Source organism: Gymnoscopelus microlampas, assembly GCF_963454915.1.
Source record: "Gymnoscopelus microlampas genome assembly, chromosome: 24".
NCBI lineage: Eukaryota > Metazoa > Chordata > Actinopteri > Myctophiformes > Myctophidae > Gymnoscopelus > Gymnoscopelus microlampas.
In genome coordinates this window covers 28,295,058-28,322,906 of record NC_139961.1, presented here as the reverse complement: position 1 = coordinate 28,322,906, position 27,849 = coordinate 28,295,058, and the positions used below count along the sequence as shown (strand labels likewise).

Sequence of the window (27,849 nt, the reverse complement as noted above, 5' to 3'; positions counted from 1 at the left end):
AGCAAAACATTTAAGTACTTTTCCCACCACGTTATACGCTCCAGGGCGCCTCAAGTAGAGAAATAGTCTATTTGAAGCAAATGAATGCCTCGAGACAGTTGCCCCCCCTCTGTCCAATAGGATGAGTCGAAGATGGACCGGCCTTGCCAGACGTCAAGACAGAATCCACTGCAAGCCACTTAGTCTGCTCTGGCTGCACAAAACAGGCGGCCGCAACCTGCATTTATCAGCCTTATGGTTCAGTGTGACCGTACCCTTATAGAGGATAATGATGTCTTTGAAAATACCAACTCTGTCTACAATAATAGTCAATAATAGTGTTGAAAAGGCATCAAGATGACCATGGAGCGACTCGACAAGCTAACATTTGACAGAAACTGTGGCAGAGTGAAGACTCTGCGGTACCAGTATAGGTCAAGTGGTATTGTTATTATAAAGAATAACATCTCAAAGCAACACATCGTGTCCCCAGCATTGACCGGGTTATTGCGTGGTTATCTCTCTTAACCCTTTAAGACCTTTAACGCTTCTGTGTGTCATTTTAAGATTTCTTTGGGCTATTCAAAAATAGCAGATCTACAAGCTCATTGCGCGGCACTTAAATAGTGAAAATGTGTGCAAATCTTTGAATATATATATTTTTAAAGCGAACATTTTTAACTCTGTTACAACTTCTGGTGGTCCCTGGAACAAAATAGTTTTAGATGGCGGTCCACGGTGAAAAAACTGTTAGGATTTAGAAGACATTTGTATAATCCCCTGAACCAAAGATTTGAGTTACAAACGATCGCTTTAAAAATATATATATTCAAAGATTATACACATTTTCAATTTTTTTTCCAAAAATAGCAGATCTACAAGCTCATAGCGCGGCACTCAGTGCCGCGCTATGAGATTGTATATCTGGTATTTTTGAATAGCCAAAGAAATCTAATAATGACACACAGATGCGTTCACCATTTTAGTAGATGGAGGTGAAAGAAAATTAAATCCCTCACAGACCCTTAGTGTTTGTGGATGAGGCTGATTTCAATCATGGCCAAAGACAGGACCAAAAAAGCCATAGGCCACGGCAATCAATATCGGCGTGTGTGCGCTGCAACATGTGAGAATGGCCTGAGCACACATCCACATATCGACACACACAACAAACCCAGAAACCCCTGACATTCTTTGGACACTCTCCACAGAGATGCTTATCCCCGAGAGAGAGGTTTGGTAAACAGTGTAATCGTGTGGGATAATGTAAGCATCTGCCATGCAAAATGCCATCAGGGAATGGTTTGCTGTCGGCGTTCCTTCCCCCATAATGTACATGTTCTCCATTCCCGAATCCAATTGACTTATTTCCGCATGGAGGTGGATCATGGTTTATGCTCATCGTCTCATTGCTTGATGCAATGGATGTTTGCTTGTGATGACATGACAGCACAACATTGCAAGGGATGGTTGTGGCAATGCGAGAAGATTTGTTTTGCCCGTTGCATCACAACATACAGTATAGGTGTGATGTTCAAGGCAGGAATGACTTTAGTGTAACACTTAAGCTTTAACTGTGTTACATTGTTACTAGACTACCGTATACTTTTACATTTTTTTTAAATATTTTTTTGTACTATATTGTGCTGTGTATGTTATCTGTTTATCGTGGTTACTTCAGTCACTTGACATAAATCCCTGGTTCTCAACATCGGGTCTGGAGACCACTCTGAGAGTGTAAAAAGGTTCCATTTGTACACTCTGAGTCATAATTCAGTGACAATTCCCATAGAAATGTGATCCACAATACACAATAGCATGCAGTTAACTAGACAAGAATAACATTCTACTACAGAACAGTACACATTCAGGGTCATTGGAAATAAATAGTGCGGCAAGATGTGGTTATAAGGATCATCTCCAGAGCCTGCCATACTGACAAATCATCTAAAACATTTTTTTTTATTACCTGTTAACACAATGCAGTGGTGTAAAGTAACTAAGTACATTTAATCAACTACTGTACTTAAGTACAATTTTGCGGTATATATACATTTGGTTCATTTGAAAATAGCTGATATACAAGCTCACAATTGTGAGCATGTAGATCTGCTATTTTGAAAAGATTTTTATATATTTGAAAACTCTGAAGTTCTGCATAATGAGTACTTTCTACTTTTGGTACTTTAAGTGCATTTGATACCAATAGAGTAATAAAAGAGTATTTCTACGCCGTATTGATACTTACTTCAGTAAAACATTTGAGTACTTTTTCCACCTCTGACACAATGACAAACAAACCTTTCATTTTTGAGGGCATCGACGTTTCAGATGAAACAATAACTTTGGAAGCAGCAGTTAAATGGTTTTGGCTGAGCTATGACCTTTTTCGCAGGTGAGCTATGTGGTGTTGTGCTGGACCATGTAAGGTGTTTTGACAAATGTGCCTGGAGCTTTGAGAATGTTAACAGTACTGTTTCAATCAATGAGCCAAAGCAATTGAGGAAAACTAAATATCGTCGGGTGGAAACCTCATATGTCCAAAACTAATTCAAAAAACGCAAAAGTAGCTGCTACTTTTGATGCTTTTGTGTGACACTGTAGTACCAGTAAGACTCCCTAATCGGGAGATAAGCGACCGTAGGTCACATGTATACAGAAGAGGGCTGTAACGGCGATTGGTTCCTAGTTGTGTGGGCAATGTATAGTTTTGTTTGGTGGTCTAAGAAATGTGGTGGCAGGCATGTTGATGACATGAGTGTACACATACTGTGTAGTGTGTAGCAATTTGCGTGTTTTTAGGGGCAAAACTGTAGGAGTAGTGGGCAAAAATGTGTTGTGAAAAGCGGCCTGAAGGTGGCGCTAGAAGAGGGCCATGTGAGAAATTAGGGGTGGGGTGTCCGCGTTGCCTTGGCGGACGAATAGGTACAGGCCGCGGCTCTCCCGGACGCTCCTAGCCCGAGTTACGGCATTTTATGTGAGCTGCAGTGGCAGGGGGTCCTCCACTGGGGGCGCCACCACTTTTGCATCCGTTCTGGAGCACCAGGAGTGGGTGGTCCCCGGGAATGCCCCGTGAGCAGCCCCGTTGGGGTGGTCATTTGGTAATTTGTCCACATGTGCTCATTTTTTACACTTGGGGGTCCCCGAGGCAGCTGGGGGTCCCTGGAGCTCCGGGGGTCCTTGGAGGGTGTAGTTTGGCAGGTAAGGAGTGTGTGTGCAAAATGTGGCATGGATCGGGGCAATGGGTGCGGAGATATGAGCAGGGCAAAAGTGTGACGGGACGTGTGTGACGGAGGGACGGGGTGACGCACGGACACCTGGAGCAGGTTTCTATAGTAAATGCGACCTAGCTACGGTCGCAATGATCAAGTAGGGCGATAATTAAGAAAAACATGAAGTTAAAGTATGGAGATAGGAGGCTTTTGCCCGACAGCGACGATATAATACAAAATACAAACAAACAGTGGCTGATCCTTTAACCACTGCAGCGAGTGGGGTTCAAGTGGGAACATATAGCCGATCTACAAGCTCACAACATGTGGTTGTGAAGCAGCAACCCCAGGTCATTGACAAACAGCGTTCGACTGCTACTGTATGACTCAACGTAAACACGATGCAAGGCCAGGCATTTCTCGCAGAGCACAGAAATGTAGGAAAATTACTGACCTTGCTTTAAAGCGCCTTTTAATAGAGTATGAAACACTGTGTGTGTGTGTGTGTGTGTGTGTGTGTGTGTGTGTGTGTGTGTGTGTGTGTGTGTGTGTGTGTGTGTGTGTGTGTGTGTGTGTGTGTGTGTGTGTGTGTGTGTGTGTGTGTGTGTGTGTGTGTGTGTGTGCGCGCGCGCGTGTGCGTGCACATTTGTGTGCGTGTGCGTGTGTGTAGGAGCACAAATATACCTCTTTGATTGCAAAGAAATCATGCAAAACGCCTTTGAACACTTGACATTCACAGATATGACTCATTTAAGTGCCAAGTGAGTGAAGGCTGAATGTTAATGCACACACAGAGAGCATTATGACAATGATTTCATTCAGTAAGTTAATTCCACAGAGCCGTGATGGCATCAGCGGTGTTTAAACAGCACTTATTGACTTGGACGGATGGTGACTTGGCAGCGGGTGTGCCAGGACCAAATTAAAGTCCTTTATTGCTAAATGACATCTGCCATTTAAATAAAGTGCTAGCCCTTTTAAAGCCTCAAAGTGAAACCGAATGAGGAGCAGAATGTAAATTGGCGTCTTTTTCTGAGGATGGCGTTACAGCAGGCTGCTTTTTAGCCAATGCGCAACAAATGGACAGCAGTCTAAAATCTAAAGCCTAATTGATACTCTCAGTATCTCAGAATGGTTGTTGCTCATTGAAAAATAACAGATTTTCAAAGTAATAACATTGTGTCCAGATGTGTTGCATTGTTCGTTAGAAAATCTGTTATTTTCAGCAAGCTACTGTACATTGTGTGAGGAAAATACATTAAGCCTAAGCCAGCAGTTACAATGGGGTACATCGACAATGGCAGTTTTACTCATTTTGTTGTGGCATGAAAGCATCAATTGGAAGCCAAACGTAAAAGAATTTCTTTTGATATATATATATATTTTTTTCATTTCTTTTTTTTTTTTTCCTTCACAGCACCAGGAGATATCATTTTCCGAAGATTTAAGGTCCTTACACACCGGCGAAAATAGCGAATATACGCAAAATTCGGACTCGTTCCGAATAATTAAAAGACGCTTTTTCGCTCCATGTACGGAGCCATTGACTTTATAAGGTTTAAAAAAAAAACGCATTATTCGCACGAAAAAATCGCCCCGGTGTGTAACAACCTTTAGACTCCAATCCACTTCCTGGTTAACTTATGACTTCAAAAGCCTGTATCTCGGCTCCTAAAAAATTGTTAAAAATCCTGCCACTCTGTGAACTCTGTTTTTAAAAAAACCTGGCACCCAATGTGTTAAGAATGTGTTTCGTCAGTGCACTTGCTTGGTTTGAAATGTTGGCGTACACAGTCGGCACAGCTGGCACCATTTAGACTAACAAGGTGGGCCTACTGTAATTGACCACATGAACCCTAGTGTCCCTATTTTGGGCATGCCATAACAGGCCAACATTTGGCAAAAGTATCAAAGCTGCACGCTCACAACGTGTCGCAGGAGAGGACCAAAGTATAGACCTCTGGTGGCGTATAGACCTTGTGGACTGAGGTATATAGGGCAGGGGTCTTCAGCGTTTTTCAGGCCAAGGACCTCTTAGCTGAGAGAGAGATAAAGCAGGGACCCCCCCACTACATATATTGTATATTTAACTTAAGAAAATATATATATACATATTTACTTATTTGCGAAACTTGATAAGAGGCTTTCAAAGCTATCTCACCATATTTAGCTGATTGTCTCGTCTGTTGACCGTTTTGACACTAGTTTTGAAGTATTCCACAGGTTGTTCTTTTAAGTGGGTTGCCTCTAAGTGATGCTGCAGCTTTGATGGCTCCATAGATTCTTATGAGACAGCACTATGTGTTGTGTAAATACAATGTGTTTTTGTTTGTTTGTTTACACATTATCTTTGCTAATAATGGAGTCATGTTCATGTGTATTTTCAGGCATTACCATTTTTTGGGAGGAAAAAAGGTTATCACAAATATGTGGGGGGCCCCCTGTAGTAACTCTGAGACCGCCCTAGGCGTCCCAGACCCCCTGTTGATCAAATCTTTAATGTCACATCACATTACAAGTAATATGGGTGAGATTCTTGATCATTGCAGTTCAAACATAGAGAATAAGAGCATTAAAGGGAAGAGGAGATTGTGGGAGATAAAGTGCATGATATATAACTAATATAACTAATCTGCCTAATAAATTATGGGAATAAATTCTATGTTTCTAAAGTGCATAATAAACTAAGAGTCATGTATGTGTGAAGAGAGTCCATTAAAACACAGTGCAATCACTCAGTTGCAGTGGCAATAGGATTAGCTCTTAATTAGCAGTCTGATTGCTGCTAGATAAAAAACTTCTTTACCAGGTTTGAGGCTGATGTGCGCAGAGCCTTCCTGCGGGTCATGATGACCCATGATATAGGTTTAAGTGGTTAAAAGGACAGCCCATCACAAAAACACTGGCTTTTATTGCATTTTATATCCGGACTGTTCGCCTTATCCGGTCGATTCTGTACGCGGTTCTCCAAATCTGGAGGGGAGTAATTGTTTGCCAGTTAGATACGGCTGTCATTAGTCAAACTCGCACATTGTCAGGGGAATATTGCTGAATAATAGGAACAATGTGCTCAACTCAAGTCTTATGTCAACTCAAGCCTTCAACCTCGCCTTTTTCAGTGATTTATTACAGTGCACAGCAGTAGTCGGAAGACAAACGCGTTTCAGCCCAAAGCCTTCGTCAGCGTCTCTGCAGAATATTTGCTGACACACCCACAGCAGCAACGGCACAACCACGGCGACGGTTTAGATTCACAATACAAGGGAATGTCGGTGCTGGGATTTCGTTAGCGCCGACGGCGTGGAACTCACATCAAACACTGTACAAGCGACGAGGCCTGACCTGGTGGCCTGGGAGGGTACTGCAAATTGGCCCCCAAATAATTGGCAAAACAATCCGTTTTAATGAAAAAACAACACAATATTCATATTAAAAAGACTACAGTATGTACCAAAAAAAGTCAGGAATTTATTTCTTTAAAAACTTTTCATTGTGATACCGATAAGTAGGAACTTAACATGGGGTGTGTGAAGTCATCAGTTGGGTGGGTCGCGAATGCTTTGAATATTTTCAAGTGGGCCCTCATCCAGGAGAGTTTGGGAACCGCTGCTTTATGCAGTCAACTAAGTGGAATATTGTGAAAACTACCGTGATGGAATACAGTTAGTGGAACCTGTTAGTGGACTTTATTGGACAGATAAACACCAGACTGAACATAATGTATCTTAGATATTGGATGGACAGCAGCTATGGTTAGCTAGAGCAGTGGTTCTCAAACTTTTTTGGCTTCAGTACCTCCTGTCCCTGGTTTCTGAATACAAGTACCCCCTTTACCCAACATTTTGTGGCCGAGTGGGGTCCCCGTATCCCACTTTGAGAACCACCGACATACATCCATTGTTTCAACACCACAGACAAGTCAAGAACGGACTTAGCCACTGTTTCAGCACCATGGACAGTTCAATACAGGGCCAGCCACTGTTTCAGCACCCTGGACAGTTCAGGACAGAGACGCTGCATCAGGGGTGGGCAACTTTGATGATGGAGAGGGCCACTATATTTCTACACTCACTCCAGAGGGCCACATTGCATATACTGTCGGGCAGACACCTCTTATCTCTGTATTTTACCTTTTTTCGTAAATCAGTGCCGTACTTCGCCATTCTATGTCAAACAAAAGTAGCAAAAGTAGCCGATCTACAAGCTCAAAACGTGTCGCAGCGAATTGGAATACTTTTGAATTCGAATCCTGATAAGTTTTTTTCTTTTCAAATGCATTTAGTTTTACTTATGTTAACTTTATGAAATCAATAATATATCAGTATTCCGATATTAACCTGCGGGCTGCACTAAGTGAAGGTGGGGGCCGCATGTGGCCCCCGGGCCGCCAGTTGCCCATGTATGCGCTACATCCTCTTCTTGGGGGCTCCTCATACCGGCAGGTCAGCCACCAGGGTACAATAGCAGTGGCGACACAAACATGTTTGGGGAGGAATTAATTGGCATAACGACTAAATTGGGAAAGAAATATTTTTACGTCAATGGGCTACTGGCTAAAAGGTCTGTCCATTGATTTCAGAGAAGTGGAAATGATTGTCTCATTAGTATTATATTCAGAGACAGACAGACGGACAAAGAGAGAGGTTCTTTATTGTTACGTCTTGTGTACACGCGTAGGCTAGATATAAGAGTTAAAAAGTCCTCTAACAATGCAGCAGCATACTGCAGTATTAGTGATAAACAATACTAGCATAGGGAGAGAGACACTCACATGTGATGATTCCATGGCTTATCTGTCTTTCTAATGCCATTCATGTCTGCGGGTGCTGCCCAGTATGGTTTACCATGCGTGTTACATACAGCGATGTAAGTTCACCATTACCCTGAAGGAATCCTTGTATGACTGCCTTACAGATCATTCTGCCCATTGTAGTGCAGGAGATTGAGATAGGAGGTTTCTGCCAGACAGCAACAATATGCGAGTCTATTTATTTATTTCTGTCTTTCTGTCTCTGTGTGTGTTCATATGCATGTGTGAGAGACAGACAGACAGAGAACATAGAGCAGACAAGTACAAAGTCCATCCCGAGGGCCAATTGTGGCAAAGGGGGCAGATGTAATATGGCCCGCGGCTTCCTTCCTAAAATGTATTATTTATGTCATGTGAAATTCATACATTGACGTTTCTGACTGTTTTGAGGCAGATTGTACCTTGTGTTGTGTCATCCTCAATATGTGAAAGAAAGCTTATTTTTAGTGTATTACATTTTTTGTAGAGACCTTTTCACCCGTGTTTACACTTTTGGCTACACTGCCATTTGAATAAAAAGACAGTGTATTGGACTGTAAATATAATGGCAGTGCAAGCATGTGGAAAAAGGCTGAATAAAACTGTGAATTGTTTTTGTTTTGTTCACAACGCAGATGAATGGCTTACACTACCAACAAAAGACTATTGATATTGCATTGTTGTTATTTCAAATTGTTCTAATAAGATGTATTTGTATTTGTTACGGCATGGTCCAGAATGGCAGGAGATGCAGTTTGACAACTCTGACATAGAGCAAGGGTTCCCAAACTTTTCAATCTGCGACCCCCCAAAATAATCATATTTGAACTGGGGACCCCCCCCCACCCTGACAAGCACTTGTAGAGAATTGTAGGAGTTGAGGCATTTCATTTAGTTTGACCCGGTTCCACAGATAAATATTGTGAAAATAGCCGAACTACAAGCTCACAATGCCTCTCACACTGTAGAGACGTAATATTTGACAATTTGGCATTAAAAAGGTATTAAAAGTCATTTGGGGACCCCCAAAATAATTTGGGGGCCCCCCTGGGTGTCCCGACCCCCAGTTTAGACACCTGGCTGTGTGCACAAGAAAGTTTGTGAGAATAGACACACAACACACAGACATACAGTACAGACAAGGACTGCTCGTCTCCTAGGAGCCACGTCATGCAAAAGCAAAAGAAAACGGTGATCATTCCGTCATTATAGATAAGAGATACACATTAGCTAGACCGCATTATACAACAGTTAGTGCCAGTCGAGTAATTTGGTTTGGCAAGAGGCTTTCCCAAGGGCACAGATCTCATTACAGCGGACAATCATGGACTTTTTTGTTTAATCGGTCACTCAAAAAAGAGAAGAAACAAGACAAAGCTGCAGTATTTTGCTGCAAACACACAGTGTCAGTCTTTGCCATGTGGAGGCCCAGCACACTCCTTTGACAAGATATACCCTAAAATACAGTTTATAGGATACTATACTGTAGTATTGTCCGTATGCGTGCCCAAGCCCCATGGACAGCAACATTGTCGCATAATCCACACCGTCCTTGTTTTAACCCATTCAATCTGGGAACAAATCTGTGTCAATTTAGATTAACCATTATTTTATACTTTGGCTATTAAAAAATAGCAGATCTACAAGCTCATAGAGCGGCAGCGAGTGCCACGCTACGAGCTTGTAGATCTGTTATTAGGACTTTGAATATATATTTTTTAAAGCGAACATTTTAACACAAATCTTTGCTTCTGGGGGTCCCTGGAACAAAATATTTTGAGATGGGGGTCCGCGGCCAAATACATATCATTTTGGGGGTCCTTGACATGAAAACGTTTGAGAACCACTGAAGTTTTTTCAAACAAAATTGTTAGGATTTAGACGACCTTTGTAGAATCGGTCAAATTGCAAAAATTGTCTTTAAAAAAAATATTATATCTACAAGCTCGTAGCTTGTATATCTGCTATTTTTCAATTGCCAACGAAATCTAAAATGACACATTGCGTTCCCGGATTGAATGGGTTAACCATTGAGTTACCCTTGAATGTCCACCCTGAGACCAAAGACTATACAAGTGTCCCTGCTTGACCCTCAGCATCAAGGGCTGGATTAGGGCTAAGTCCTTGTGACATGCTAGCATCATTTCCAGGGGATCAAGAAACGGTAGATTGGTTCCTTACCTATGGACTACATGGCTCTGGAACCATTGGTTCCTGTACTTATGGCTGAGTAAGTGAATCATGCCGTGCTATGTAATTTCTTTTCACAGGTTCTGGATTTGTTTCCATACACTCCGTCAGTGGTTCTCAAACTTTTTCATTCCAAGGACCCCCAAATTGATATTTATTTGGCCAAGGACCATCTGAAAATGTTTTGTGCCAGGGACCCCCAGAAGTGAAGATGAAAAAAAAATGTGCAGAAGTACAAGCTTGCTCAGGAGGTGCAACACAGAACTTATACTCAAAGTTTTCTAAAATTGCAGCTAAGCTCACAACGCATCGCATTGCAATGCTTATAGATCTGTGTGTTCTTTTTTTCTCATGACTTCCCTCTCCCTTCAGGGCTGGAAGGTTTCAGGTTATGGAAGGTTATGGAACTCTTATGACCTACTGGCAGCCGGTAAAACAAACTTGATGCCGTTCAGTGTTGTAGTTTTTGACACAAACAAACACACAGGCACACACAGGGTGAACACAATCGCCTCCATCGCCTGGGCGGAGATCACGTTCTATGTGTCTCAATAGAGCTGTTGTTTATAAAAGCAATATCGCACTTGAGGTTGTGCTATTGTTTCTGTATCATCAGCATGGCTGAGACTATATCTGCCGCCAGCCACCCTGTAATCCTTGTTTGCTTTGCCTCAACATGTCCAATTTTACAAGAGACATCGCTCTGTGCCTACTGTTGGTTTGAGATGCTCTTCACCGCAAAGCCAAGTGCAGTAAAGTGCAACACAGGCCCAGTTGGTAGATCTCACTGTATCTTTGCTGAGAAACCTCGTATCTCCATATTAGACCTGAGGTATAAATGCCTTCTAAATCAGTAGTTCTCAAACTTTTTCCTAATTCAAAATTATTCACGCTTTTTCTAAAACGTTCAAAAAATAGCAGATGTACAAGCTTGCAGCGCAGCATGAAGTGACGCGCTGTGAGCTTGTATTGTATGAGCTTGCAATTTTTTTAAATGTTAATCCTAAAAAAGCAACTGTTGGACATATGAGGTTTCCACCCGACAGAGACGATATTTAAGTTTGCAGTTCCGAGGAAAAGAGACATTTTTATAACTCAGGGATGTAGATGTGCTGTTGAAATATTCATAGTTTACAGGATGACCAGAACAACTTTATGTAACAAAGGAGTGTTCTCTGGTAAAAAAAAAAAAAAAAGAAAGAAAAGGGAGAGACTCTCACTCTATCTCTATCTATGCACCCACGCCTGTACCCAACCACCCAGCCGATCAATTTATTGTCTTTTGTTCATAACAAAAATACACTGCAACATTGCAGGCACATTTGGATTTGATTTGCATCTGTGCTCATCCGCACGTCTGGTGAGCGAACAAGGAATGACAGATAGCTTATTTGGAGCGCTTTCTGCTGTCTCTACCCAAATCCCCACCACACCCCCCCCCCCCCCCTCTCCCTTTTTCTTTGTGCCAGTGTTCAGCTCTGGAGTTCACATAATTGATACATGCGGATAAGAGCAGTGTGAGAGCGAGAGGCACAGTCAAGTCAGTAAGCTTCATGAAGAGGAGATCCGACTGCAGTCCCTCCTAGAACAAAATAATATGTTTTTTAACATTGGTTTACGCTCTCTCTCGCTCTCTCACCGTCGGTCGGTCGGTCTCATTGGACAGTAACAAAGTGCATTTACTTGAGTACTGTACTCTAAGTCAGTGGTTCTCAAACTTTTTCAAGTCAAGGACCCCCAAATTCATAGCTATTTGGCCACGGTCCCCCATCTGAAAATGGTGTGTGCCAGGACCCCCAGAAGAAAAGATATGTGTTAAAACATTCTTAATACTTCAAGATTTTCAAGCTTGCAGCGTGGCATGAAGTGACGCGCTGTGAGCTTGTATTTCTGCTATTTTTCAATAGCCAACATATGAATGGATAAAGTGGTTAGAATTATTGTGACGCCATATTAACTCGTTTTACTGGGGACCCCCTGAAACCCCCTCAAGGACCGCTTTGAGAACCACAGACTTAAGTAACTTTTTTTTGAGCATCTGTACTTTACTTGAGCATCTGTACTTTACTTGAGTATTTGCACTTTTGGAGACTTTCACTCCACTTACAAAGACAATGATGTACTTTGGATACTTTGAATCCCCATTTCATATAGTTATAGCTGACAGCTGATCTACAAGCTGACAACACGTCACATCGCAACGCATTGTCAGTTTGTAGGTTGGCTATTTTCACATTCATTGATATATTTTTTAAAGTTTTGGGAAGATCTTTTGATACAGCAATGCATTGATATTAAAAAGAAAATGTTCTGCTTTTTTTTGTCCCCAACAAAAGTAGTTAATATAGCATCATAATCATTTAACCAGTTTATCCATTTATACGTTGGCTATTCACAAATAGCAGATCTGCAAGTTCACAGCACCACCACTCCCCCACCGTGCCGCCCTGCGAGCTTGTACATCATTTTTTGAAAAATATCAAAAATGTTTGGAACATTTTTGATAATTATGATTAATGTTTTTATATAATCCTCTCTTCTGTGGGCCGCTGGCACAAAACATTTTCAGATGGTCCATGGCCAAATACATATCAATCTGGGGGTCCTTGACGTGAAAAAGTTTGAGAACCGTTAACTCAAGTAATTGTGTTGAATTCCACCACTGATCCTTGAACAAAATATTTTAAAAATTGGTTTACTCTCTCTCTTGCTCTGTGCGTGTGCGTTCGTGTGCGCGTGCTTGTGTGTGTGTGTGTGTGTGTGTGGATGCTTCATTGGCTGGATGTAGCCAGTATGGTTGAAGGATTAGTGTAATTGGTGCAGAACCACTCACCCCCCCATGCAAAAGTGATGAGGCTGGATAAGGCGAGAAGTGATTTGTTCTGATGCACTCCGGGCCAAGCTAATTAATTACAGACAGATTTGGCTCGGCTGTTTGACATCCGTTGCATTTAATGCTATCAATTTAGAGCCGTTTACTTTCCTTTCATGGAGAGTAAATGTTTGGGCTCGTTGATGGGCCGCCTCAACTTGGGATAAATGTCTGTGTTGTCGGGGGACAGGATGCAACCAGTTAATCCCATTGCAAATGTTCATTTGAAATGAAACAAAGCCATTGTTTGTACAGAAAAGACCAGGAGGAATTATTTATGAAGTGGAATCAAGAGAACACGCCAACAGACTGTTTCATTAAGCCAGGACTAATTAAACTTAAGATTTAGTTAGACATTATTAGTTCTGCACAGGGCAAAGGGAGTCGTTTGGTTGAGAGGAGCAGAGAAGTTCTAACATTCAGTGTGCAGTTTGTAGGCCACAAATTGTGGAATTCTCTACAGAATGATTTAAAGAGTTGTATAAATCAAGTAAATGTGTAAAGAATAATTAGACTATATGAAGTTGTAATGAAAGTATCGGTTAGGTAATTGTAACTGACAGACAATATTTCGATATAGTTGTTTTTTGCATTACCATGAGCAGAACAAAAATAAACCAAGTAATAACTTTTTTACTTCCTCTGTCTACTACTACTATTCTCAGGGAATTTGGTGCTGATCGGTCCAGTGGTTTGAAAAATAAAATATATTGTTATTTCTTATTATTTCTTATTTTATAGAAGGCCCCTAATAATGAACTCGCTAAGCTGTGTTTATTACTGTACGTTGGTCTTGGGATTAAAGTGTCCAACTAGGGAATATGCGCATCGCGTATTAAGCTTAGATCATCTCACCTTGGGTCCCCTGGCGTCATTGCTCGCGTCAATAGCCTTGAATAAACGGGACTCGCTGAACCGCCGTCATGTTCCTGACTTTCCCGCCACGATCCTCCAAGGGAATTACGCAAGGCACGGCACGGGTAGTTAATTTCAGTCGGATGTATCAGACCTCGCGCTTCATTGTTTCGCGTATAATAGCCGTGAATAATGGACGCCTGCTTCAGTGCCTTGTCTTGTAGGCTTATCCAGCAAACAAGACACAGAGGGGAAAGCAAAGAAGGCAGGAGATGCCTTTCGGGGATTCGAGAGGACTTGATTTCTGGCAGGCGTAATAACGCCACACTCTTGCTCCCTTTTTTGCCGCTCTGGAGTGTGTGTGTGTGTGTGTGTGTGTGTGTGTGTGTGTGTGTGTGTGTGTGTGTGTGTGTGCGTGTGCGTGTGTGTGATAAAGGACATGTTACCTTTGGGTTTCTCTCACCCACTCCAAAGGTCAGGGGGGCCATCTGTTACAATGGTGGGCTCACGTCAGGAAAGTCAGAACTCCCATCTCACCCTGTTTGGAAAAGGTCACGCAATGTGCAGGTGTGTGCACGTGCACGGACCAAGCCTTCCTGATGCACTAATTATTTTCAGGAGCAGCCTCCCGTGTTTTTTTTTTTCAAGAAATTTGGTTCTTGTATAAAGCACTTCTCACCCAAACCCTGTGGTTTTTGTACAAAAAAAATAAATTTCAAACCTCACAAAAATAAAAGTGATTTGACCGACAAACGGAAGTTGTGTTTGCAGGACTCCCCTACCTGCACCCTCTATTTACATCCTCCCTGCCATAGTGCCACTTGTACAGAGGAAAGGGACAGGTGGTCTTTTTTTGTCACAGTACATTTGCACATACCTGTGTGAGTCCTCTGCATTTAACCCATTGAGACGGGGAACGCATCTACAAATGTGTTCTAAATCCTAAGTTTTCTGAAAAAACGTATGTTGCTATATCTGTGGTTCTCAAACTTTTTCATGTCAAGGACCCCCAAAATTATATGTATTTGGAAAAAATACATATAATATATCTGAAAAATATTTTGTTCCAGGGACCCCCAGAAGCAAAGATTTGAGTAAAAATGTTCCCTTTAAAAATATATATATTCATAGATTTGCAAAAATGTTCAAGATTTTTATAAAATAATGGCTAGAGCTAAAATCTAAAATGACACAGATGCGTTCCCGGATTGAATGGGTTAACCCATCCTAACTATTAGGAGCAACTGAGACATGGACTATGAAGAGGGTGTTACAAGACCGGCTTGATGGTACATATACAACACACGTGTGTGTCTCCTGGAAAAGTCATCCAACCAACAGATCTATGGCTAACTGCCGCCAATAACGACAACAACAACGTAGCACGCCAAAGGGCAATCGTCGCGGGTCACTGCTACCGTGCAAAGGATCAAGTAACATCAGATGTCCTGCTATGGCGGCTCTCTCAATCGTCCAGAGGAACCAGGCCTCGTACATATCCTGACACAATCTGCAGGGACACAGGACATGCATTCCAAGAACTGGGAGCAGAAATGCGGCCGACAGGACCCTGTGGAAAGACGTGGCATCTATAGGATCTCGACGACAGTCGAGTGATGATGAGGAGCAGTGGGCACTATTAACACAGCTCCTGGAGAACAGTTACGGCACCTCTTACTCTCCCGGTCTCTGCAGCGTGATCGGGAACGCTGACGTATACGCAGACCTCCATCGCGGCTCCTACTGACCTCTGTCCAACTGCATTTCCCCTCAGCTCACTTAAACCTGCGCTTGATCCTCCAGGGCCTTTCCAGGAGGCCCAGGAGGAGGGCTTGCTCAGAGACAATTGGTCACATAGAACCGTGCCAGGTTCCCAGACGGCCTCTCCACTCCACCTCCATTCAGCTATGACCGCCCCATATACTGTAGTGCATACAGGATCATCTAAAAAAATGATAATATTGTGGAACCACCGGAGAGACAGTTGACAGCCGGAATGTAGACGGCACCCGGGAGCAGTATGGGTTGGTCTGGTGCAACGCTCAGTTCCTGGACCTGGTGAGACGAAGAAGGGGCCCGGACAGGAGGCCATCCACAGAGCCCCTAGTCCCTCCAAATGCCAGAGCCTCCCCCGGGCCCTGCAGAGTAGTTCGGGAGAAGCGGACTAAGGGGCCCTGTCTTTCCCTAAGAGGTGGGTAGCTACTGGGACTTAAGTTGGGGCTTGATCAACCCCGGCTGGGTCACCTGGGCGAGGGTGTATGTTGTGAGACCCGAAACACCCGTCGACCCCAGGCTGTAACACTGATGATACGTCCTACAGTAGGTGCATCGACATGATGTTTTTTTTTTATTTATAGAACAAATTGTTTATTTATTACATTTTTGCCTCTGGGGGCATAGCCTCGATCTCCAGGCTTTTATTGTTTAGTTTTGCTAGAAAATAAACCCTGGAGGAGCTCGTCGGTGTACCCGGTATAGGAAGTGTTTCATTTCCCCAACCAACCAGAGTGCAGTAGGCGTCGCTCGTAATGTTGTGTTAACGGGGCGGGGGTTGACGGACATATCGGTGAACCAATGGGATCAGGCGCAATCTCTCCGCGCCTCTATACACCCGCCCCTCTATACACGAAAACAGGAGCGCTAGTGCAGCCTACTGGGGGCATGACCTCCTTTTTTGTGTTAAACAGGAACTCAGGTTTGGATCCGCCTCCTCCCCTGTTTTAGACCACGTCCTCCCGGGTGCTTCTGTGTTTATTCCTACTAACAACCACATTACACGTTTAAGGCAATAGTTCTTACAGCAGAATCTGTCTTGGGAGATTATAACGTGGGTAATGTTACCTTGTAAAATGGGATAATGAACTTAAGTCTAGGCTACTATGAAAATGTGCAATTCATTCCTGCCATAATGAATAGATAATAATGCTAAGAACACAATGCTTCCACAATGTTATAGCTTTTATTCCCCATACAACACTATGTACTAAGGGCAGACATACAGCTATGAAAGATTAAAAGCTTGTACTGTGCCTGCATATGACTCAAGTTGCTTTTTTCCTCTTTTCTTTTTTTCTGGTCCATGTCCAATGCCAGCTTTATGATGGATAATGGGGAGGAAAAAACAAACAAACATAGCTGAACTGTATGTTATTATGTAACCAATCACAGTTCTTGTTTTTTTGGGGGGGGGGGCTGTCTGTTATGCTCATTGTAACTTTATTCTACGACAGTGTGGTTCTCAACCTTTTCTGGATCAGGGGGTGGTCGCCGTCCACCCATCTGACCACTTGTAAACTCTTTGACTGCGGTTGACTCGATAACGCGTCAATTGCTAGTTTGTCCAGTTGGCCGTCGACGCGTTAGACGCGTCGGACGCGCGTTCATTGTTTAATCTCTGATCGCGCTATGCTGCTTATTTTTCAATCTAGGTTTCGAGTTCCACTTATTTCACCCACACCTGCATCCGGTTTTATGACGCAGATTCCGTTTCCGGTTTTCTTTTTTTCCCCCCGGTCATTTTCGGCCAGAATAGGGAAACACACGTTTTTTCACATGGTATAAAAAACGAACGGAGACGTCCACTTCTATAATCTATAGTCTGGGTGACGAACAGTCATCGCCGTCGTGTATCACATCGTAATTTTGGCCGATCGGAGAATCTGAGAACACGTCACATCCGGTTTGACGTATTTGACTGGGTGTGGGGGGGGGCGAGTGAGTCAGCGAGCTGATCAAGCTGTCATTTGCTGCTCTCTAGTGGCAGATTTGTCGTATGTGTTTAAAACCGCACTCAGACAATTTATTTGAATGAAAAATTACAAAATAAAAAAATAAAAAAACACGAAAATCGCTGGCACTGGGGAGTACTCTGACAGTCAAAGAGTTAAGTGGTCAGATGGGCACGCCGCAGTGCAATGGAACAAATGTAGTATACTTAAGTTCTTATGTATTGGTATCACTCTGATAACATTTTTTTCAAGGTTTTAAAGCTTGACTATGCAGGATTTCTGGTCTCTGTGTGTACAAACATGCAGGGAAGGCGTGTTGTTAACCGCCCCCCCGCCCCCACCACCTCTGACAGACATCAAACAGGTGGCTGTCTTTGATGCATGCATAATTGATTAGAGAGAGCACCAACAAGCACATAACTACTATTATGGCCCAATCAATCAGCTCAGTTTACAATCCCTCTGAAGTTCAAAGGGATCCATTAACGGCCGTCCCGATCAATTAACAGCGTGCCTCTGCCCTGAGGAACGTCAGCATAAACTGTGGAAAGAAAACGAAAAACACAGCCAGAGGGGCGTGTCTTTCAGCAGGGAAACACACCAGCACAATAATAGTGGCTGAAAAAGGGGGGGGGGAAAAGAATCATGTGGACCTCGGGATCCACATGGGAATCGTGTGGCTCCAATGTGGATCTCAGACTTCATATGGTCCGCCTGTGACATTACATTACATTACATTACAGTCATTTAGCAGACGCTTTTATCCAAAGCGACTTACAATAAGTGCATTCAACATAGGTAGGGAACGAAACTACTAATCACCAGAAGTCTTAAGTGCATTTCCTGTAAAAACAAGCAACCAAGAGTATACCTAGCGCTAAGGTAAAAGTGCATATCAGCTACCTACTTTCTTAAACGCATGAGATAAAATAGCCAAATCAAATGAGCACGAGCTAATACAAAAGTGTATCGACTAAGCAAGATCCAATACAGCAATACAACAATAGTTCCTACAACTAGTTAACAACAAGACGGCAGTCATCTATGATGGTGGTTCTCAAACGTTTTAATTTCAAGGACCCCCATAACTTTGATGCTTACGGGTCCATTTGTTTCCATTTGTACCCTCTCAGAGTTGCTCTCAGAGCACCAATTATGACACATTTTGTGTAATTGTATAGTAACTGAACAGACTGCATAATTTCTAAATGTCACTGTTACAAACCGCACTGTCAGTGCTGTCCATACACTCACATCTCATTCTGAAACGGTATAGTGATGATAATATGCCTTTTAACACTTAGCGGGAGGTCACAATGGAGATAAGACAATTTGCTGAAGTAAAGCTAAAATGCAAAAATGACGGATTTTTGATTTCCATATCAAACGGACGATGTGCAGAGCCTGCAAGTTCTTCATCACGTCATCCTGTTCTTTGATGCAGTCTTGTTTTTTTCTTTTTCCAAATAAACACCTGTCCTCTGCCTTAATCAGAAACCATCCAACTCTCATTCTCTCTCTCTCTCTCTCTCTCTCTCTCTCTCTCTCTCTCTCTCTCTCACTCTCTCTCTCTCTCTCTCTCTCAATTCAATTCAATTCAATTCAATTCAAAGGGCTTTATTGGCATGAGAAAACATACGTTTACATTGCCAAAGCAAAAAGCACAATACAACAATACAGCAATACAATCAAAACAAAAAATGTACATTTGAAAGTCAGAATCTTCAATAGATCAATTTCTATGTACCAAGATCACTGGGTGCAGGTATAGTGCAGGAATATACACAATGATTAGTCTTTAGGGTGGTTGTGTTCTGTTCGATATCCTTCTCCTATCACAGCAACTCACGAATCTTGCTGCTGTGTTTGCACATTGTTGTACTTTGCCCAGCAGATATGGGAGTTTTTTGTCATTGGTCATGTTTTCAAAATCTCTGTGTGTGGTTGTAATCTGTTGGAAGTATGTGTCTCTGATGTCTTGGTACAATGGATAGACGGTTAGGAAGTGTAGCTCGGTTTCTACTTCCTTTTGTGTGCAGTGGGTGCATAGTCTGTCTTCTCTCGGGATACAGGTCTGCCTGTGACGACCTTTCTCGATCGCAAGACTGTGCTCACTGAGTCTGTACCTAGTTAAGATTTCTCTCTCTCTCTCTCTCTCTCTCTCTCTCTCTCTCTCTCTCGCTCTCTCTCTCACACAGGAGTACCAGATCGACATCATCTTTGCCCAGACGTGGGTGGACACTCGTCTGCGGTACAACAGCAGTAGCATGCGCATTCTGACCCTCAACAGGTGGGGATGTGTGTTCTCAATTACATAGTTGGATTGAATTCTGTAATACTTGTCAAGGCAATTTGAAAATGTGTAATATTATCCATTTAAGAGAACTCTAAAATATATATATGTTAGTATACTTTCTGTCATAGTAGAGATCCCAGTCGACCAGGTTCCCATGACTACTACTACTACCTAGAGGTGCAGGCTCGCCTGCAAGACATAAGGTTTCAATGATCAAACAACATGAAACAATACCTTCCCTATGCTGCTGTTTTGAGTTAACACTTCAGGCCTAGGGTCTGGGACAAGCCTACTTAAAGGGACTACACCATGAATTGTTTCCTTATTTTTTGTGTGTTTTTGGTCTCCCCTACCTCTCTTCTATCCCCAAAAACACCCCAGTTTGAACACTCAGGCTTTCACAGCATATCTGGGGTTTTCTGTAAATTGGTCTCAAAACAGACCAAACTGATTTTCACGTTCGGTACAATCCCTCCCGTTTTTTCAGTTACAACAAAACAAAAACACTTTTTCCACACTTTTTCCACACAGAACCAGGAGATAACATGCATACAAACTGTCTCAATAGCGCCCCGTGCCAAACAGGACAATGTGGTATTGCAGGTGAAAGTGCTTTATAAGCCAGAGAGAAGTTAGTTGGAATGAGTATATCTGAGGCTTGATTTAGGCTCAAACCTTTTGAAAAACGTTTGAGGGACATAAACAATATGATATTAAATATATATTTATTTATTTTTAATTCATGGTGTAGATCGTTTAAGGGGATGCAAGAGATGGCCTCAAGTGAGTCCGCATGTATGTACCTTTGAGACATGCATGTTCACTCCACTGTATTAATACTTTTAAACTCTCTTACGCTTTGAAATCTGAAATCTTGTCTGTCTCATTATTGTGTGGTGCCCCATCCAGATTCCTCAGTAATACTACAACTTTTTTTATGGGGGGGAGGGGGGGTATATGGATGTCATATTTACTCTGTCTGTCTCTCTCTCTCTGTATGTAAACATAGCAACATGGTGGGACTGATTTGGGTTCCTGACACCATCTTCAGAAATTCCAAGAACGCTGACTCTCATTGGATAACAACACCCAATCAACTGCTCAGGATCTGGAACAATGGGAAGATCCTCTACACTCTGAGGTAAACACAAGTCCTATAAGTCGTGTGTGTGTGTGTGTGTGTGTGTGTGTGTGTGTGTGTGTGTGTGTGTGTGTGTGTGTGTGTGTGTGTGTGTGTGTGTGTGTGTGTGTGTGTGTGTGTGTGTGTGTGTGTGTGTGTGTGTGTGTGTGTGTGTGTGTGTGTGTCTATTATTTGGCTATTGGCTCTCCGCCCTGTTTGTCATTGCTTATTTAAAGTATGCTTAAGGAGTACTTGACAAAAGCAATCAATAGGATGAAGTGGCCATAATTAATATAGCTCTTTGTAAGTGTGCTGACAATAAATAAAGGGGAGCATAATGTGTCTTGACATTGCTGCAAACATAAGTGCATTATTGATTGTAGAGCGGGTTTGGTGAAGACAGAGAGAATTATGCATGAGGGTGCAGAGTTGAAAACACTCCAACATAAAGCTCACTCAAACCTGAGTGATCTACTGCAGTGGTTCCCATACTGGGGGGTCGGACACCCAGGGGGGTCCCCACATAATTTTGGGGGGTCCCAAGATGATTAGCTTAATGTGAAACATTGTTTTCTCACTCAACAGTAAACAAACCAACATACAGTATTAGAGTATACAGGGTATCTGCACATTTCTAAAGTGATAATTTAAGGACTTTTAAGACCTTTTTAATAACTCTAAAATAAAAGAATACAAAAGGGCAACAAAAGATTATAATGGTCAAAATTGTCAAATATTACCTATATAGAAAGAGGTAAAAGTTTAGTAAATATCAGATCTACAAGCTCACAAAGCCTCGCATTGCGAGGCGTTGTGAGCTCGTAGATCTGATATTTTCATATTTATCTGTGGAACAGAAACTAAATGTAATGCCTCAACTCCTGCAATTCCAAGTGCTTGACAGGGTGGGGGGTCCCCAGTTCAAATACTGATTATTTTGGGGGGTCACGGCCTGAAAGGTTTGCAAACCCTTGATCTACTAGAAGACGCTGTTTCTCTCAACGTCTTCTAATGAAGATTATCTTGTCAGTTTTCACATCCTATAGGGATCATAATTTTCGATATTCTTGTTTTCTTTTTTTTAAAACATTCCTCAATAAGGGGGGGGGGCACAGCCAGAGGCTAGGGTTATCTTGGGGGGTGCTTGGCATTGAAACGACTGGGAACACCCTGTCCTTATTCCATTCATCCGAGCACATGACAACCCCAAGGCCCCCCCGATGCCTCAGAATCCGACGTCGGATCTTCCTTTCCGTCAATCTCCGTCGCATTGCATGGGCGCTGTGACTTCACCCGGCTCAGCTATTCCTATTTTTAGAACCGTTGAGTCCATCTCTCCTGACCTAAGAGTTAATACAGTCAACGCAAAAAGACATCAGGATGCTGCCATGATTAAACGGCGCTGTCATCATCCATCAACAAAGCATCCAAGTGTGCATATCTGGCCATCTGTCCCCAAGCACGCCCGTCTTCCCATACTTGACGCTTTAAGTCGTCGCTTTTGGAGGCATAAACCTTGTATCTCCATATTTGAACTTTTTTTTGCATACTTCATCACTCAAGAGTGTCACACAAAAGTAGTGAACATAACTTTGCGGCGCCTTACTTGCAACACCTTGCTATTTTAACTCATTAGAACCGGGAAAGCATCTATGTCATTTTAGATTTTAGTGTTGGCTATTCAAACATAGCAGATTTACAAGCTCACAGCACATCAGCTTGTACATCTATTTTTGTGTGTTGAAAATGTTGAATAATTTAGATTTTCCTTAACACAAATCTTCTCTTCTGGGGGTCCCTGGCGCACAATATTTTCAGATGCGGGGGTTCCGCAGACAAATACATATCATTTTGGGGGCACGAAAAAGTTTGAGAACTACTGGTTTAGAAGGCATTTGTAGAATCAGCCTCAGGTCTTAATGGGTTCAAATTATATATTGTGTATATATATATACGTACGGTATATATATTGAAATGATAATAAAAACGTTTTTTTTTTTAACATACAAGGTTTCCACCCGACACGCGACAAAGTACAGAACAGTATGTGAGATGAATGAACAAACGTGATCTCTCTATCTCTGTGTTCCAAAGAGCGCAGGGACAAGGCCTCTGGCACTCTGGGGACGCCTTTGAACACGTCTGAGATTGCTTTTTATCATTGTCTTCATCTCTCTCTCCCTCCCTCTGTCTCTCTCTCCCTCTATCTCTCTCTCTCTCTCCATCTGTCTCTCTCTCTCTCTCTCTCTCTCTCTCTCTCTCTCTCTCTCTCTCTCTCTCTCTCTCTCTCTGTCTCTGTCTCTGTCTCTCTCTCTCCTGTTCTCTGTCTTTCTAGGATGACCATCAATGCAGAATGCCAGCTGCAGCTCCATAATTTCCCAATGGATGAACACTCCTGCCCCCTTGTCTTCTCCAGCTGTGAGTTCTGGCACGCACGCACACACACACACACACACACACACACACACACACACACACACACACACACACACACACACACACACACACACACACACACACACACACACACACACACACACACACACACACACCGAAAATGACACAGGTTGTAGGTAGGATATTGATGTATCGATGCAACATACAGTAATAAAGACAGAATGTCCTTTCATTGTTCCATCTCAGTCGGGTGCAGAGCTTGACATTCCAGCATATGAGTGCCAACTACTGACGTCACATACCCAGCCACGGTATCGTTGCTATCGGGACAGAAACCTCTTATCTCTGTATACTAACTCTTTGTGTTTTTTCGTAAATGAACGCCCTACTTGATCACACCACAGCGTCACACAAAAGCATCAAAAGTAGCTGATCTACAAGCTTGAGCTTGTAGAGCTGCTACTTTTGTTGTTTTTGAATTTGAATCAAGGGGCAAACCCCCTTCCCTGGAATTGAAGCTCACTTCCGGGTTCTCGTTCAGCCTGCTGTTCCCGTTAATAGCCCAGCTGATGTCGCTATTTCTTCTACCGTTTGCAATACATTATAATATCAATACAAGTCAATGAGGTTTTGGGCGAACATTACACTTGATTTTATTACCATAGTAAACCTTTTCATAAACACTATGTTTTCAATCGCTAGTTTAAAGCATCTTTTTTAAATCATCATCATATGCGTTTAGTAAATGATGGTACCATTAATTTTAAAATGAATGATAAAGTAGGGTATGTTTCAAGGGTTTCTACTGGTTCTATCAAGTGAAGACCCGCCCTCGCTGCGGTTGCAGCCAATAGCATTAATATCCGGTTGTATTTCGGATCGGATATAGAAATCGCTGAAAAATAGACTTCGTTCTATAGAAAGTCTATAGAAACCTATAGACCAATTAATTGTTTACTAACATTGAGACTGGATGCGCAGGTGATTGTTTCACGCAATCAATTTCCAACCTGTTGTTTCGGGGTGCGCTGGTTTCAGCACACCCCAACCCCCTCTTGTGTGTTGGCTAGTGTGGCACGTCCTGGCGAGACCTGATAGAATGGGTTTCATTTAGCGCATACTGGTTGCACGCATACTGGTTCTTATCAGTGTGACGTCGTCTGTTAAGGGGTCTATGGCGTAACCTTGTCCATATTTTTTTTACAGACTATGATTTGAATCCTGAAACGTAACAGTGTTTTGGACATATTCGGTTTCCACCCGACAGACGATCTAATCAGTCCCTGGCCGAGTCATACCAAGGACAATAAAAATGGGACCCAATGCGTCATTGCTTGGCACTCAAGCATCAAGGGCTGGATTAGGGGTAAATCCCTTCTACCTACTAGCGTCATGTCCAAGCATCATGTCCAGGGGGTGTACTTGTCAGAGGTGGAAAGTAACTAAGTACATTTACTCAAGTACTGTACTTAAGTACAATTTTGAGGTATTTTTTACTTTACTATTATGTACTAGTATTTCCAATTTTCTGTACTTTTACTTCTACTCCACTACATCTAAGAGGCAAATATTGTACTTTTACTCCAATACAATTATTTGAAAACTTTAGTTACTTTGTAGATTTTGATTATTATTACAAAACATACATTAACCACTTCAACCCAATATACATTTCCGTCATTTGAAAATAGAGCTCACAATGCGTCGCGATACGACGCATTGTGAGCTTGTAGATCTGCTATTTAAAAAATATATTTACATTTTGACATTCTGCATATGGGTACTTTCTACTTTGGGTACTTTCTACTTTTGGTACTTTAACTACATTTTGATACCAATACTTTTGTACTTACTATTCTGGACTTTTACTTGTAACAGATCTAATATTTAGATCCGTAGTTTAAATTGAACTTATTTATGATTTATTGATTTATTTGATTTGCGCAACAGTTATATATACATAAGCATAACATGATAGTTGTTTCCATGGGAAAGTTGACAGTATTAGTTGCTGTGCCGGTGAGGTATTTAATATTAAAAACAAAAAAACAAAAAACGAACAGAGAAAAAAACAAAACAGAACAGAGAGTATATAAATGGAAATAAATGGACCCTTATTGGACTGAGTTGAATTCAAACTGGGGTTTACCATTTAGCTACTGTATTGCAGTGGTTCTCAAAGTGGGGTCCGGGGACCCCCAGGGGTCCTTGAGTGGGGTTCCAGGGGGTCCCCAGCAAAAGTAGTTAATATAGCATCACAATGATTTTAACCACTTCATCCATTTATATCTTAGCTATTCAAAAATAGCAAGCTCACAGCGTGGCACAAAGTGCCACGCTGTGAGCTTGTGCATCTGCTATTTTTGAATAATTTAGATTTTTTTAAAACACACATCTTCTCTTCTGGGGGTCTCTGGCACAATACATTTGTATCGTGGGGGGGTCCGTGGCCAAATATATATATCAATGGGGGTCCCTGACATGAAAAAGTTTGAGAACCACTGCTGTATAGACCAATTATTTGTTTACTAACATTGAGACTGGATGCACAGGTGATTGTTTCATGCAATCAATTCTCAACCTGTTGTTTTGGGGTGCGCTGGTTTCAGCGCACCCCAACCCCCTCTTGTGTGTTGGCTAGTGAGGCGCGTCCTAGCGAGACCAGAATGGGTTTCATTTGGAGCCAGTGTGACGTTTGCAGCCAGTGTGACGTCGTCTGTTAAGGGGTCTATTGTACTGTACAGAGGAATGGTACATCTCGTTCAGTCCCCATTCAGACGTTTTAAGGACATGTAACGTACATTTAATGCTGTTTCAAAGCAGGGTCAGGGAAAGAGCTGTCAGCGACAAATGGGTTTCCATTATGTTACGGCTTGCTTTGTGAAAGGGTCACCTTAAATATAATGGCCTTTATTATTTTGACCTTGACGTGTTTTTTGTTTTGTGTTTTCTCCCAAGCTGCAACGGAAGCTGCGAGCACATTTGATTTCTCCTATTGGCAACAACGGCGCACAAAAGAAAACCTTGAACCGGTTAAAAAAAAATGGATCAGGGCCCACTCAACTTGCAGTGGTGGAAAGTAACTAAGTACATTTACTTAAGCACTGTACTTAAGTAAAATGTTGAGGTATTTGTACTTTACTTGAGTATTTCCAATTTCCAATACTTTTACTTCTACTCCACTACATCTCAGAGGCAAATATTATACTTTTACTCCACTACAATTATTTGAAAACTTTAGTTACTAGTTACTTTTCAGATATGAATTATTATATTATAAAACATACATTAACCACTTTAGCTCTATTTTATACATAGGCTATTTGAAAATAGCCGATCTACAAGCTCACAACGCGTCGCGATGCGACGCGTTGTGAGCTTGTAGATCTGCTATTTTCAAATATTTAGTACTTTTACTTTTGATACTTTAAGTACATTTTCATGCCAATACTTTTGTACTTTTATTCAAGTAAATTTTGAATTCTGGACTTTTACTTGTAACAGAGTAATTCTATATTGCAGTATTGGTACTTTTACTTAAGTAAAGAATTTGAGTACTTTTTCCACCACTGCTTGAGACCTAACAGCTCAAGTGTTAACGGCAACTTCGTTTTTCTGTTGGCAAACACACGTGTAGACAGTGTTCGATTTACAAAAGAAATGGAGAGGGGGCATTTTCTTAAGCCATAAGACCATCTGTGTCATTTTACATTTGAGCTCTAACCGTTATTTTATACTTTGGCTATTAAAAAATAGCAGATATGCAAGCTCATCACGAGTGCCGCGCTATGACCTTAGATCTGCTATTCTTGAAAAATCTTGAACATTAATTTTGCGCAAATCTTTGAATATATATTTTTAAAGTAAACATTTGTAACTCAAATCTTTGCTTCTGGGGTCCCTGGAACAAAATAGTACACAAATATTCGCTTTAAAAAATATATATTCAAAGATTTGCACCCATTCTCACAATTTTTCAAAAATAGCAGATATACAAGCTCATAGCGCTGCACTCGGTGCCGCGCTATAAGCTTGTACGTATCTGCTATTTTTGAATAGCCAAAGAAATCTAAAATGACAGAGATGCGTAAATAAAAATAATTAAAACATATATTTTTTAAAATGCCCCAAATAAGGTTGCCACAGGGTTCGTGTGGTTAACATAAAACAGGTGATCTGATCATGCCATATCATGTACCCTGTCTGACGTCCACCGAGAATGACTCATCATTCTTGATCAAATTGTCCGATAGCTATAAATGGTTCAGAGACGGTGAGCTAGTGAGCTAACTAAGTGATCAGCCAGAAGTGTCTTTCGGGTCTAGTGCTTGGGAAATGTGTTTGCTGCAGACACATCGCATACGCACCGGCAGATGGCTCGTGAGATGGAGAGGAGAGGAGAGGAGAGGAG

The 27,849-nt window shown here is 42.0% G+C and overlaps 1 protein-coding gene across 1 annotated transcript in view; it reads left to right on the top strand.

Moving 5' to 3' along the window:
- LOC311040377 (gamma-aminobutyric acid receptor subunit gamma-3-like) overlaps nt 1-27,849 on the top strand; it is a gene marked incomplete at its 3' end in the record, with an annotated part of 176,953 nt that overhangs the window by 79,858 nt on the left and 69,246 nt on the right. The window contains exons 3-5 of the mRNA XM_084050625.1: nt 19,824-19,915; nt 20,931-21,062; nt 23,377-23,459. Of these exons, the coding sequence (XP_083906751.1) occupies nt 19,824-19,915; nt 20,931-21,062; nt 23,377-23,459 (307 nt within the window). The remainder of the gene's footprint in view (nt 1-19,823; nt 19,916-20,930; nt 21,063-23,376; nt 23,460-27,849) is intronic.